General features: G+C 38.8%; 1 protein-coding gene across 4 annotated transcripts in view; it reads right to left on the reverse strand.

Moving 5' to 3' along the window:
- tbck (TBC1 domain containing kinase) overlaps positions 1-16,179 on the reverse strand; it is a 278,142-nt gene that overhangs the window by 24,068 nt on the left and 237,895 nt on the right. For all 4 annotated transcript variants that reach the window (XM_069925750.1, XM_069925752.1, XM_069925751.1 and 1 more), the window contains one exon: positions 7,563-7,722. In XM_069925750.1, the coding sequence (XP_069781851.1) occupies positions 7,563-7,722 (160 nt within the window). The remainder of the gene's footprint in view (positions 1-7,562; positions 7,723-16,179) is intronic.

The following is a 16,179-nucleotide window of genomic DNA, read 5'->3' on the forward strand; positions in this document are numbered from 1 at the left end:
CACCAAGTCTCTGTAATGGTCACAACATTGTAATACTTCTTGCATTGAAAAACACATCCAAAACCCTCAAACTGACTACTTTTGTGCTCAATCCACTGCCTGTCCTTCCTCACAAGCTCATCACAGATTACATCAACCTTTCCACCAGCTGCTCTATTCTCTGCCTTCACCGAGTTCCCATCTCCCTGCCAAATCTAGTTTAAAACCCTCCAGAGCAGCACTAGCAAAACTTCCCACAAGGATATTAGTCCCCCTCCAGTTCAGATGCAAGACATCCCACTGGAACAGGTCCCACCTTCCCTGGAAGAGAGCCCAATGATCCAGAAATCTGAAGCCCACCCTCCTCCTCCATCTCTTTAGTTACATTAAGCTGCATTATCCTCATATATCTAATCTCACTAGAACGTGGCACAGGTACTAATCCTGAGATCACATCCCTGGAGGCTAGTCCTTCAATTAGCCCCTAACTCCCTGAACTCTTTTTGCAGGACCTCATCACCTTATGAGGTCAGTGTGTTACTGATGTAACTCCAGGCTGATTTGTGTGACAGATACTGGCATATCAATCAATCCACTCCATGGTTGGGCTCCAGTTTGAATACAACAGTGGAGTCTAATCATTAATAAATGCCCAGATTATGCTGGTGAATACACCTTGGCAACTTTACGTCAACCAAACCCATATTCAAAATAGGGCACATTCATTTTAAAAGTCCTGGAGATCAATAGCAAAAATATATTGTATTTATTATTTTTCAAATTTCTTGCATACATTTTAAAAAAATATATCTTTCTAAGTAGTTACTAAATGCTAGTGAATATGCCTCTCAACTTGGAGAGGGGGCAATTGACCTCCATTCAAAAGCTGTCAGAGTGTTCTGAGTAGGACCTTAATATAACATTGGCTGATGTCTCATCTTTGCTGAATACTTGCTGCATCTCACTACCCCATCTCAGGATGAAAAGCCAGACCATCTGGCCCTCTACATCAGATCCAGGGAAACAAGAGCTAATGGGCAATATAATAATCTGAACCCAGCCTGTTCAGTTCAATGAGGCATAGGTGACTTAAAAAGTAATGCTACCGAAGCGACAGGTAAAGGGGTAGTGGGGGTGGGGGGGGGGGGTGCGAGTGGGTGGGTGGGAATACAGTGTAAATTATACTTTGGGAATGGTTTAAAATATGTATCTCCATACTCTGAAGATGTCTTCTGTAAAATTTTGTGAAAAGAGGCTAAAAATGTCAACTGCCTATTGCTCTCCGTGGATCCTGTGTGACCTGCTGAGCTTCTCCAGCACTTTTGTGAATTGTAAGATTTTATCTCATGTCTGTATTATCAAGCAATTTCGGCTTCCAAGAGACACAATCAAGTTGCATTCATGCAATGAATGGAACTTTGCCATTTCAAGAACACCAGGAATCACAAGCTCTCAGTCCTCCATGTAATGTTTACATGTTTCTAAATTTAGAGATACATCTCAGTAACAAGCCCTTCAGGCCTACAAGCCCATGCCATTCAATTAACCTACAAACTCCATACATTTTTTTGGAAGGTGGGAGGAAACCTGAGCACACGGAGAAAACTCATACAGACACAGGAAGAACATCCAAACTCCTTCGAGACAACCCCAGATTTGAACCTGAGATCTAATGCCGTTACATACTGTTATGCTAACCATGCACCTTAGTTGGCCTTTGAGCAGGAGATTTCAGCCCTTCCACCATATTGCTGGAAGCCAAATTAGGCTGAGAATGACAATGACTGACTTGTGTTAGAAATTCTTGAATTTCTGCCCTTAAACCTCGGATGCTTAGTGACAGAGCATGTCGTGCAATTCCAGCATAGTTCTTTGCTAAAATGTAAGGCACATGATGTAAACAAACTAAAATGGACCTCAGCTAAAGCTGAGTAAATACCGATGTCAGTCGCTGAGGGCCACAAATTAAAACCACGGTTTTTCATTTCAACTTACAATTAATTGTCCATGCAATTAACTTACAAAGGCAGTTTTATAATGTGAATATTTGCTACAATGTGATTTCAGAATTGTGGTTATTTGGCTTCCCTCAATTTATCCATTTGGACATACCTCATTGCCTCCACATCAATATAATGCATGTTTTACTATCCAGAGTTTATTCTCTCTCAATATGAAAGCCACCTTCCAATGCCTTTCATTGATTTGTGCCTGTGCCCCATTCTACTACTTTATTTCAATGCATTGCCCCAGTTTAGTAATTTTCATATCACTTACTACCCAATTCTACTTCTTTAATGGTTCGTCTCTAGGCTGAGAAACTCCCATCTACCAGGCTGTTCACTAACAAGAACTGAGAGCACTGGAAGCTGTTGCATAGTTCTTTCTTGCACAACCCATAAGCCTGCTTCTTGGAATCAGAAACTGATAGTGTTTAAAGCACCAGTTGACTAGAGTCCAATTTAAATTGATCATCATTTCCTCTGACCTGCCTCACCAGCCACTGAAATGGATGGTTGGCATTGAATAATACTTCTTTCAGCTAACAGACCCACAGCCTCACACCTTTGGCAACCAGGGTTCAGTCCTCACCTCTAGTGCTGTCTGTCTTTGTGGTGTTTCCCTGTTCTTACTCTGACCATGTGTGTTTTCACCCCCATCCCAAAGATGTGGAAGGTTCAATGGCTAGTGTAAATTGCCCTTAAAATCTTAGATGGGGTGCAGAGGGGAATGTGAGAATAAAAATAGGATTAGTGTTTAATAGTGTATAAACGCACGTTATGGGGCCAAGAGGAAGGATTCACATCTGGACATGTTTAATGACGATGGGCAGCTCTGAAGGATCTTGTGGGGTTCTAGCTCACTGGTGTACACTGGTCCCTGCAATTGAGAGGTTTGATGCAAGCTTTGCCAAATGCCAGCCTTTTGCCTGGATTCAAATTCTGCTGTTCTAAATTTATGGTGCCATCTCTCCTCTGATGGTAAAACTGCTGCCAGAAGGATGGGAATAAACCGGTTTCAGCAGTTCATTAATTAAATGAATGAAAATAGACCTAGTCAGTTATTAATGGAAACCTAATTCACCATGGACAAGTTATAGGTCAAAGTTAAACATATGTTAACAGTTCATGGTGGAGGAGCTGTAAGCTCAGGTCATCATGACTGTTGGCACTATAAAATCAGGAGTATGTTAGATACACAAACCAGATGGTTTATGTGCTGCGGATATATTAAAAATACAATCCTTAAATCTTCTACTGTGCCACAATATGCACAAGATTTAAGCATTATGAACATCTCATTCATCTTTTTCCAATAAATATAAACATGATTATTCTTAAGAATGCAGTAAATTAGGCAATAATTTTGAACTACTATCTTTGGTTATTGCAAAAACTGAAGGCTCCCAACTTTAAAGGTTTGCAGTTCTAATATTTTAACTAATTTAGGATAACAATGTAGACTTTTAATCTGAGATTGTGGAATCTCTTATTGCACATGAAGCCTGTACATCAGTAATTTCCTAACAATAATGCTAATTGGGGATTTCTCACCTGCCTTCGATTTATCATCTTGTAAGTAAAGTTTTGGTAATACATAATTCCTTGAAGCTTATGTAATCTTACAAAATCAAGATTTCCCTATACTATCCCATTATTAGCATTTTGTGCTGGTGATTGCTAGTGAAATAAGTGTGTACAAAATGTTTAGCTTTACAAATAACTAACCTGCATTAGCAGCTAAAACAATATGTAACACTGTAGTGGTAGTTCTGAATCATGGGTCCTCTACCGGCATCACTTACGGCTCCTAGAACACTTCCATCAGCGCTGTCTCCGCTTCATCCTCAACATTCATTGGAGCGACTTCATCCCTAACATCGAAGTACTGGAGCTGGCAGAGTCTGCAAGCATCGAATCCATGTTGCTGAAGACCCAACTGCGCTGGGTCGGTCACGTCTCCAGAATGGAGGACCATCGCCTTCCCAAGATCGTGTTATATGGCAAGCTCTCCACTGGCCACCGAGACAGAGGTGCACCAAAGAAGAGGTACAAGGACTGCTTAAAGATATCTCTTGGTGCCTGCCACATTGACCACCGCCAGTGGGCTGATCTCGCCTCCAACCGTGCATCTTGGCGCCTCACAATTTGGCGGGCAGCAACCTCCTTTGAAGAAGACCGCAGAACCCACCTCACTGACAAAAGACAAAGGAGGGAAAAACCCAACACCCAACCCCAACCCACCAATTTTCCCTTGCAACCGCGCCTGCCTGTCCCGCATCGGACTTGGCAGTCACCAACAAGCCTGCAGCAGACGTGGACATACCCCTCCATAAATCTTCGTCCACGAAGCCAAGCCAAAGAAAAGAAAGAAGAAAGAAGAAGAGATAGCTGCGAGTTAGTTTTCAGTCAAGCAACACCCTGTTTGTATTGCCTGCTTGGAACTCCATATCTGCCTTAGTTGGATCTTTGGCTTGGCTTCGCGGACGAAGATTTATGGAGGGGGTAAAAGTCCACGTCAGCTGCAGGCTCGTTTGTGGCTGACAAGTCCGATGCGGGACAGGCAGACACGGTTGCAGCGGCTGCAGGGGAAAATTGGTTGGTTGGGGTTGGGTGTTGGGTTTTTCCTCCTTTGCCTTTTGTCAGTGAGGTGGGCTCTGCGGTCTTCTTCAAAGGAGGTTGCTGCCCGCCAAACTGTGAGGCGCCAAGATGCACGGTTTGAGGCGATATCAGCCCACTGGCGGTGGTCAATGTGGCAGGCACCAAGAGATTTCTTTAGGCAGTCCTTGTACCTTTTCTTTGGTGCACCTCTGTCACGGTGGCCAGTGGAGAGCTCGCCATATAACACGATCTTGGGAAGGCGATGGTCCTCCATTCTGGAGACGTGACCCATCCAGCGCAGCTGGATCTTCAGCAGCGTGGACTCGATGCTGTCGACCTCTGCCATCTCGAGTACTTCGACGTTAGGGATGAAAGCGCTCCACTGGATGTTGAGGATGGAGCGGAGACAACGCTGGTGGAAGCGTTCTGGGAGCCGTAGGTGATGCCGATAGAGGACCCATGATTCGGAGCCGAACAGGAGTGTGGGTATGACAACGGCTCTGTATACGCTTATCTTTGTGAGGTTTTTCAGTTGGTTGTTTTTCCAGACTCTTTTGTGTAGTCTTCCAAAGGCACTATTTGCCTTGGCGAGTCTGTTGTCTATCTCATTGTCGATCCTTGCATCTGATGAAATGGTGCAGCCGAGATAGGTAAACTGGTTGACCGTTTTGAGTTTTGTGTGCCCGATGGAGATGTGGGGGGGCTGGTAGTCATGGTGGGGAGCTGGCTGATGGAGGACCTCAGTTTTCTTCAGGCTGACTTCCAGGCCAAACATTTTGGATAGGCACTTGTAAAATACACTTCTCCCTGGAGTTAACAGTCAACTTGTTAGAGAGGACTGTGAGACAACTCTGTGTTATCCAAACACTAAAATTTAGGGCAGACACATTTACTAGAGTATATCCTAGGACATTTTAAACAAATGAATTAACTATGTTTCTAAAGTGCTTTGGTAGAACTGCAGGATATTTGTCTGTGCTTCATAAAATGCAGTTACCATGGTGTAGGTAAAATCAAATCTAATTTTATACAGCAAATTTCCATTAGCTCTAACGGAGATAAATGATCAGTTAGCTTGCTTTCAATTTCTTTTTGAGATATTAATGTTAGTCACAGGATACCAATAGCCTGAAAATACATGAAATTGCCTGATCTTGGAAGCTAAACAGGTTCAAGCCTAGTCAGTCCTTGGAGGGGAGACCGCCTAGGAACACTAAGTGCTGTAGGTTTCTGTGAGGGGTGCTGGACAAAGTGGTGACTCTCTGCCTGCCTTACGGTAGATAAAAGCCAAAAGAATTTCATGTATCAATTAGTATTACATGACAATAATGGAATCTTTACTTCCCCCCTTAATGGGGGAACTCCCTACTCTCTTTCAAGTGTAGCTGTAAGATTTTCACATTCATCTGAATCATTTGCCACTGGTGAACTATATTGTTAAAAAGGTGATCTGTCAATTCAGTACTCATAAAGTTAACTGAAACAACATTGCTTTAATCCTGACTAAGGCTCCTAGGCTAATGGCTCTGGGGATGGGTTAGAGCTTCCAATATGCAAATCCTCCAGTGTTAATACATGACTTGGGTAAATGTGTTGTATTAATTAATCCTACATCTTCCTTATCATAAGACAATAGTGTACAGAGTACAAACTTTGTACAAGATAGGAACAGCTTAGCTGTCTATGAGACTTGCAGGATGTCTTACTAATCAGGTAGAGTCCTGACTCAGGTGTCAAAGCAGAATTAATACTAATGTGATGAAGTCAAGACAATTGTACTCCAGATATTTATTGTTTAATATTTCATTGCTACCATGGTACATCCGATACTCTATTTTGTAACACATTTTAAAGTCAATAAGAACACCAAAAAAACAGGAGTAGCTGTCATTAGAACACAGATGTAGACCCCAAAATATTACAGCGCAGGAATAGGACCCTCTCCATTATGTCTGATCTGATATCAGCATCAACTTCATTTTCCTATCTAACTCTTGATTACTCCAGACCCCCAAAATCAGCTAATTATTGAATCCTAATAGTTTTATTAAAGACAATAACAATTGTTTTGTAAATATATTATGAAAATAAAATGGTTTCAGTGGGAAAGTAGCTCTTTCAAATGTTCCAAGTGTAAATTGGTAACAGGTTGCTCCAGATATCGAGTTCAGGATCATAAAGGTAGGTAGCGCAATTCATCACTCCACACAGTTCATCCTAAGCCACATATTACTGTCGTCATTCCATAAGGATTCAACCACCTCAGTTTCAGCACTTGTGGTGCGGAATTGGACATTTTGGCACCCACATTTTGGTGATGGACTTTTTGGTGAAGAAAACTTTTGTAGCCCTTAAGACATTTTGGTGCCCACAGTTTGGCACTGGCACGGCAACCCCCAGTGTTGCGGTGTTTCAGAAACATTTTGGGATTTAATGTTATACTTATTAAATAATCACTTATTATACAAACATAAGTAATCTAGCCAAAGAAGAAGAAGAAGAAGAACCCATCCCTGGTAAACATTTTGGTATTGCTATACTTGGGTTCATGTTTGGTATAGGTCCGGCTTCCCGTGACGTTACAGCACTGCCTGAATCCCCTGCATTGGAGAAAATTCCTCCCGCCAGGAAACTGCTTCCCTTGGTAAAAGTAGCTGGTGCAGCTGTCAAAGGGTGGCCAGTGGGGCTGTAACAGGGTGGCCAGCGGAATGGACTCAGCCAGCAGATAGTGAGTGGGGTGATGGGCCAAAATGTCCAGGACCAACTCTGGGCACCAAAATGTCCAAATTGTGGGCGCTAAACTGTGAGGGCCAGAATGTCTGGAGCCAAAACATGGATGCCAAAATGTCCTCAACCCCTTGCAGTGAACTACAGGGCTATTTTGTTCCATAAATCTGCCTTCTGCAAGAATGCATTAGTGTAACTAAGACAATATCACTGGAACATTTCAGGATTTTAGAATAAAAAGTGGCATCAACTTACATTGCTTGTGTTCTTGACCACGTTCCCTACAATGACAATGACACGTCCCTTGAAACTCTGCAGCAAGTTGGTAGATGCACACTGTACCAGCTCCCCATCCGGGCTGAAGGCAGAAGTATATGGAATGTTAATGCTGCCATTGATGTGGCCACGAGTGAATCTGGCACAAATATAGTCAAGGAAAACACTATTGGTTAAAAAAAAATAGCAGTTATCCAATATTTTTACATAATTCCAGCAGTTCTGAATAGCAACCTCAAAATCCACCAACTGGTAACTTATTATTTCTCTAAAAAACAGGATGTTTAATACTTACAATTATTGACTTGACAAACTACATTTTTAACATTTTCTAAGCCCTATGCATTCTTTTAAAAAAAATATTTTATTTAATATTTCATACATGCAGTAACTACAATTAGTAGATAATAGTACAGATATCAAAAAAAGAACAAATTGATTATTTACATGATGCTTTTTTACCTCACCCCAAAATCCCTTCCTCCCTTCCACCAAACCATCCCCCCCAAAAAAATATACAAATTGAAAAAAAGTAAAAATAAAATGTTGTACAAGTATGAAAAGATAAGAAGAAAGAAAAGAGAAAGTAAAAATGAATCTTTGGATTGCAGAGAGTACAATTCATCAGTTCCAACATTAACATACAGTGGAGAATTCTATAGGGCTAGAGGGATAAGAAGGCTGTCTCTACAAATTTAATTCCATTTGAATGTATGGGTGCCAAATTTGTAAAAAGAGTATTTATTTCCTAAATTATAAATAATTTTTTTCCCCCAAAAAGATACAACTTTAAATTTTAGCATGCCACCTTGGCAATGTTAAAGATATATCTGATTTCCAAGTAATTACAATACATTTTCTTGCTACAGCTAATGAAATTTTAACAAATTTCAATTGATAAATTCAATTTAGGATTTGTACTTTCATTATTTCCTAATAAAAATAAATTGGGAGTTAACAGAAAAACAACTCCTCTAACTTGTTCCAAAAAATTACATATAGTCACCCAAAAAGCTTTCACATTGGGACAAGACCACGTTGGATGCATAAAAGATCCTACACCTTCATCACACCTAAAACATTGATTTGATAAATCTGATTTCAATTTCTGTGCTGTAAGATATAATTGATGTAAAAAATTGATTGAACTAGTCTGTATCTTACAACGATATTATTAGTCATACAATTGCTATATATATTTTCCCACACTGTTTGGTCTATTGTAATATTTAAATCTATTTCCCATCTCTGCCTAGATCTATATATAATCCTAATATAGGAGTTCCTGCTTGTAATAATAAATATATCAAAGAAATAAATTTTTTAACAGTACCACTCCTAATAAGAAGTTCCACTTCAGAACAGCTAGACAGAAGCATTGTTGGTCCCAACTTATCTCTCAAACATGGTATAGCATATTTGTTACTCAATTGCTTAAATGACATTAATTGACCTTTTTTGTAACAATCTTCCACGTTAACAATCTCTTTATGGTATAATATATTTAAGAACTGATTATCTCTTGAAAAAAAAGGATAAAACAATGGCATTTTAGGTGATATAAGCCCTTCACCAATATCCTGATTTATTTTATTTCCAAACAGTAAATGCTTCAATAATAATGTCTCTTTATCAGCAAGCAAAAGATTTGATTCCCACTTATATATAAATTCTTCTGCTTACTTTTCTCCTATTTTGTTCAATTCTATATTAACCCATGCTGTTTTTCTATTTTCAAAGAAAAGAAGCCAGAAATCTCATCTGTGACGCTCGATAATAATTCCAGCCCTATCCATTCAATGCTTTGGGTTTGCTCTCCTTTAAAAGTATCCTACAACATTAATGACATCTCTAACCTTGCTCAACATAAAAAAATATAAGAGTATACCATGATACCTCATCTATTATATCCTGCCATTTACATTTTCAGTGATATTCCAATATTTTTAATTTTGATTAAAATCCACCCCAATCAACATCGCAAGGAGTCATTTAATTTGTTCATTTGTAAATCTAAGAAATGCACAGCAATGTTCGACTTAGTACTGAGACAAAAGGCCTTGGTTTTTGAAGTTGGTCATTATCTGTTCTCATAATGGTCACAAGACCACAGAAAAATCAAAGGAGGAGGAGTAAGCCACCTGGTCTCTGAAGCCAATGTGATTATGGTCTGATTTGCCCCAGGCCTGAACTCCACCACCAGCTGTAACCTGTTGATATTAAGTACAGAGGTCCAAACCAAATCAGAATTTATTGCCATGAACATGTACAAAATTTGTTCTTTTGTGGCAGCATCACAGTACAAACATTTATATAAACTATATTTCAACATAAATAAAAAGAAAAAAGACAAAGTGAGGTAATCTGATGGTAGAGGGGGAGAAACTGTCTTTATGATGCTGGGTGCTCGTCTTCAGGCTACTGAGCGGTGGGGGTCCATGAGAATAGAAGCTGCTTTCTTAAGACACACCTCTTGTTGCAGGCCAAGTTAACAACCCTCTGGCACTCCCATACAAGTCAGTGATGCAACCAGCCAGAATGTTCTCCATGGTACATCTGCAGAAGTTTTCAAGAGTCTTTGGTTACACACCAAATCTCCTCAAACTCCTCACAAAGAGTACCATTGGTGAGCCTTCGTATTTGCATCAATGAAGACTCCAGGGCAAATCTTCAGTGATATTGACACACAGGAATTTGATATTCTTGACCCTCTCCACTGCTGACCCTTCAATGAGGACTGGTTTGTGTTCTTCTGATTTCCTCAAGTCCACAATAATCTCCTTGATTTTGCTAACATTGAGTACAAGGTTGTTGTGACACCACTCAACTAGCTGATCTATCTCATTCCTGTACGCATCCTCATTACTGTCCGTGATTCTGGCAACAACCGTGGTTTCATTGCCAAATTTGCAGATAGCAAACAGAGAATGATGTTCTACACATCAACATCATGAAGGGACCCCCCCCCCCATCACCTTGTCATAACCTCTTCTCACTGCTACCTTCAGTAAGAAGGTAGCCTGAAAATCACAACCTCTAGGTTGAAGAATAGTTTCTTTCCAACAGCTGTCGGACACTTGAACGTTCCCTTGTTACAGTAACTGTAGACTGCTCTGACTGCTTTTGAAAGGCTGACTGCACTGTTGCATGTCACATTTTTACTGTGAATAATGATTATCTATGTATTTATTATCTCTTAATTAAATTCAATTAGTTATTATAGTTTTTCTTTACAAGTACCTGCTCAGCTGCAGCAAGTAAGAATTTTGATACATATGTACATTGTCCTATGTGTATGACAATAAACTCATCATCATCAATCAGTATCATCTAATTCTGAATGAGCTTAGGTAAAAAAACAACTTTTAGCTTTGGGGAGCTTTAGTAGCGTGCATAACATTGCACCATAGTAACAAGGAAATGCTGCACTGTTGAAGATGTGATCCATCATGTGGTACCTGAAAGGAAAGCTCCAGGTTACCATAAAATATCTGATGGGCATTATTTGAAGCAGAGATAAATTCTCACAGGTGTCCTAATAATACCATTTCAAAACATATTATTTCATTGCTGTTTATGAGATCTAGTGGCATGTAAATTGGCTCCCATGTTCACTATATTACACTTAATTACCTGTAAATGACTCAGAAAGCTGCAATATAAGTGAGAGTTTCATTTTACAATATCAAGGGCCCATTAACTAAATTCCATTGAAATATAAACAAATAAAACGACATCAGAGCCAGACAAGGATTTATGGCGAAAAAGATTCAAGAAAATTCCAAATCATGTGAGAAACATGAGAAAAAATGAACCCAGTAAATGCACAATAGCTCCTTGCTGGGGGGAAGGAGCAATTGCCATCCATTTCACATGCTGAACTGAACAATGTGGGGTCGAAGCTCCCTTTTTCACTCAATACAAACATCAATTTTATTCCATTAAATTAGCTGGCAAAATTATTGAATAATGAAGCACTCTTACCATAGGTTTTTATCATACTGATTTATTGCACACTTGAAATAAATAGAGAATAAAATTCTATCTACAAAATAATCATAGGATTAAACACTACACAAGTGAAAACATCATTACCTCTCACTAATCATGTTTTTTCACACAGGAACTTACAAGAAAGACAGGTTAGTCACAAAATATGAGATGGCTTCAGTGAAACTTGCACCGGCAGCAGTAATAGAGACTTCAGCATAGGTGGCCTATGTAGGTATCGAACTTGCCACACACCCATTTAGAATCTCTTTTTGATCTTTAATTGTGGTGCTTATGAAGTCAACGTTTAAGAATCATGCTTTATGTACCAATTATGCTAAAATCACTTCCACACACAATGGAAAACAATGCCAATACTTTCTTGTTTAACTTCAACAAAATCTCAATGTGGTTATTTAGTTTATGCTCTAAATGCCACAGAGTGGCAATTTTTGATAACAAGGTATCTATTATATATATTTTATTTAAATCATACATAAATATATACTCACCTTATTGTTGGGTGGTCTGAATATGTTGCAGTTTTTGTTTTTGTATAAACCAATGCATTCTGTTACATTGAGGACTGCAGTTTCAACATTTTGACCTTTGGCTCAACTGGACTATACTAATGTTTGTATTTCACACAAGTGTTTTCCAATTTAACATCATCTTTTCATTTAGCTATTTCCCACTTCTATACATCTTTTCATTGCAGATCCTGTGGCAAAGTTCCATTCTTTAAATGCAGGAGCTTTGACTAAACTTCCTTGCAAATTTATTAATAAAATGTATAACTTTTAATTTGGATCCATGAATGTGAAACTATTTTTTATATGCCTGTTGTCTTAAACACTTTTGGATTAATTGACCCAACTTCTCCACCCTTTCCTTAGTGAGGTGAAGCCATGAATGATGTGGTATATCATTTGTAATAGTGAGATTGCCATTAACAATAAGGGCAATTAGGGTTGGCAATATGTTTAGTCCTCACCAATGGTAGCAAATGTCCCATCTAATAACAAGGGCCACCATGTGCAAACAAAATGCATCATTTTGACAATCTAATATATTATTGTTACCCTTTATGCTGTGACATATTATTTCCTTTTGTCAAAAAAAAATCAGATATGACTTTTTTGGTTGAAATAAATGGATGGTGTATGATCAAAACAGGAATCCAGTTGTTCCTTTACACCATGCAACTGGATCAACTGAAATAATCCAAAGTAAACTCTCTGCATAAAACATATACATGATTTATCCCTCCGCCAACTTTAAATACATGACAGAGAAAGATAAATTATTTACAAGCAGTGATAAACTGGAATTTAATGATGCTTCAAAAGAACTTGCTTTGCAGATGAATCTCCTGTCACATCTCGGACTAATCAACTAATCATCATCTTATTTTTAAATGCCAAAGTAAATTAACATCTCCCAGTACTGCCCTAGGCCTCTCATTACACTGAGGAAGCCCCTTGCCCCTCATTTGGAGGAGGAAGATGTTCTAACAAGGGTCATCATCCTAATGCTCACATTTCACTATTGTCTGCCTCCAAAGATTTAATCACCTTCTCTGTTCTAAGAAAAATGCACAGCCTTCCACTTTCAGTTAATTTTATACTAGCTGTGTCCTTGGAGACAGAGCACCTTGAAAAAAAAATCAGGCCTTTTTAGCGGCAAATTTAAATTTACAGCTCTTTGTCGGTTCTTTTGTGAATCTGCTTACACAACACTTGGGAATTCATTAATGCTAATATACAAGAACAAAAGACATAAGAGTTGAAGTAGACTATTCAGCCCATCGAGTATCTTTGGCTTGGCTTCGCGGACGAAGATTTATGGAGGGGGTAAATGTCCACGTCAGCTGCAGGCTCGTTTGTGGCTGACAAGTCCGATGAGGGACATACCATCGAGTATACCACACCATTTAATCACAAGCTAATCCATTTTTCCACTCAGCCCCACTGCCTGCTCTTCTCCCCATAACTTTTGGTGTCCTGGCTAATCAACTACTATCAATTTCTGCCTTAAATACACCAAATGACTTGGCCTCCACAACCACCAGTGGCAACAAATTCCTCAGATTTACCACCCTTCAGCTGAAGAAATTCCTCCATATCTCTGTTCTAGGTGGACATCTTTCAATCCTGAGTTGTACCCTCTTGTCCTAGACTCTCCCATCATGGGAAACAACCTTCTGCATCAATTCTGTCCTTGCATTTCAAAATTTGAAATGTTTCAATTAGATTCTATCCCCCCCCACCCCCCCACACATTTTCATAAATTCCAATGAGTACAGGCCAAGAGTTGTCAAATGCTGCTCAAATGATAACTTTTTCATTCCTGGAATGGAATCATCCTTGTGCACCTCCTCTGAACCTTCTCCAACAGCGGCGCATCTTTTCATTAACAAGGAGCCCATAACTGCTCATAATATTCCAAGTGTGATCTCACCAGTGCCTTATAAAACCTCAACATCATACCCATGTTCTTGTAATCTATTCCTCTTGAAACGAATGCTAGCATTACATTTGCCATCTTCACCATGCAAGTTTACCTTCAGGCTATCCTGCAAGAGGGCTCCCAGGCCCATTTACATCTCGGTATTTTCAATTTTCTCCTGATTTAGAAAATACTTACCTGTTTATTTCTTCTACCAAAGTGCTTGACCATACACTTTCCGACATTGTATTTCATTTTCCAATTTGTCTAAGTCCTTCTGCAGCCTCCCTGCTTCTCAACACTATCTGCTCCTCCACCTATCTTCATATCATCCACAAACTCTGCCACAAAGCCATTCATTCCATAATCTAAATCATTAATATACAAAATAAACATACTCTAGCCACACTAATATGTACCCTGTTACACCATGGATTCTTATCTTGTTAAGTAGCCTCATGTGCTGTATCTTGTCAAAGGTTTTCTGAAAATCCAAATACACAATATCCACTTCATTTCCTTTATCTAGCTGGCTTGTCACTTCTTAAAAGAATTCCAATTGGTTTAGCAAGTAAGATTTTCCCTTAGGGAAACCACAGTGGCTTTGGCATATCTTGTAGTGTGCCTCCAAGTACTCTGTAACATGAACTCTTTTCATGGGTGAGTGGTAATTCTCTCCTATTGCTTTAAGCCATAAAGACATTCCTTTTTCCTGAACACAAAAACTTGTACAACTTATAAGAATTGGAATAAAAGACAGTTAAAAGCAAAGATGTGTCTTGTTCTGTATTGTATGTGCCAATTGGACACCCACTTGGATGAATGCCCAAACATGGTTCTAAACATCCCTTTACTTTGCAAGAAGTAAAAACATGAAAGTCTGCAGACATTTTGTTCGGGCACCTGTCTACATTTTTTCATACCTTGATGGAAGGCTCAAGCCTGAAATGCTGGTTAAGTATCATTATCTTTGCGATAGAAAGAATACCATTTGACAAATAATCGGGATTAAATTCCCACAGGAGCCATTATTATTTCTACTAGGAGATGTTAAAGGAATTAAATTTAAATTAAAACTGAATATTTATCAAATTAAATTTGTGCAAATTGCATTAGCTATAGCCATATCTTGGAAATCAGATATACATTTTGGAATGGACAGATGGCATGCTGAGGTCCAGAGCTGTATACAACCAGAGAAAATAACGTAAAATTTATGTGATGAATATATATTTTTGAAAATATGGAGCCCATATTTACAAAAGGTGGGTTTAAATATATAACTGAATTTTTGATATTTTATTTCTTCTAAGGTCTCTCTATATACAATATCATGAAATATTATAGTAATAAAACTCTTGTTGAAGAGCTTTGGTCCCTTTCTTTCTTTCAGTAGGGGGTTGTATGGGATATAGTGGAGGACGGGTGGTCTGGGTGGTCTATATTTCTAGCTATCTCTTTTTTCTCTTTACCACATGCATTGGGATTTGAATGATATACATAAAATGAACAAATTTATTGTGGCTTTAAATCTATAAATAACATATTCAAAAAAATACTGTTTAACCTGCTGAGTTTCTCCAGCATTGTGCCTTTACTCTGCAATATGTTGAATGGACTTTTCAGGCTTTTATCTTGATTCTGTAGCTGTCATCATTGCCTGAATAACATGTTGGAATCTAAATACTGATTATAAAACAACCCCCTCACAGATTTCTGTTAATTGGTGTCCATTAACAACATCAACATAAGCACTAGGGAATTCAGTTGGGTAAGTTTATCTATGGTCAATTTATAAACTGGGGCACTATCACACAAGATTCTCATCACAGAAAAATACACAATACAGCTGTTCTGATATTTCCCATTTTACATAATCACAAAGTCAACTTTATCCCTAATGTTTTCTTATGTATTGTTAGTATTAGACATCAACAGACCAGAGAAAAACATGCAAGGTTCACATAATGCTCTTAGCACCAGACTGAGGAAGCATTTTAACTCTAACATAACAGCTCATTCCACCATCCACTTGGATGCTATTACAGCTTGATGAAGAAAGCTACAACAAAACACTAGTCCTGGTGAGCTATGCTACAGAATCAAACTTGCAAATATATTGAGTGAACAAAGAGAAGCTAGAGATTCAGCAGGTCTC

The sequence above is a fragment of the Narcine bancroftii genome, chromosome 3 (genome assembly GCF_036971445.1).
Source record: "Narcine bancroftii isolate sNarBan1 chromosome 3, sNarBan1.hap1, whole genome shotgun sequence".
NCBI classification, from domain to species: Eukaryota; Metazoa; Chordata; class Chondrichthyes; order Torpediniformes; family Narcinidae; genus Narcine; species Narcine bancroftii.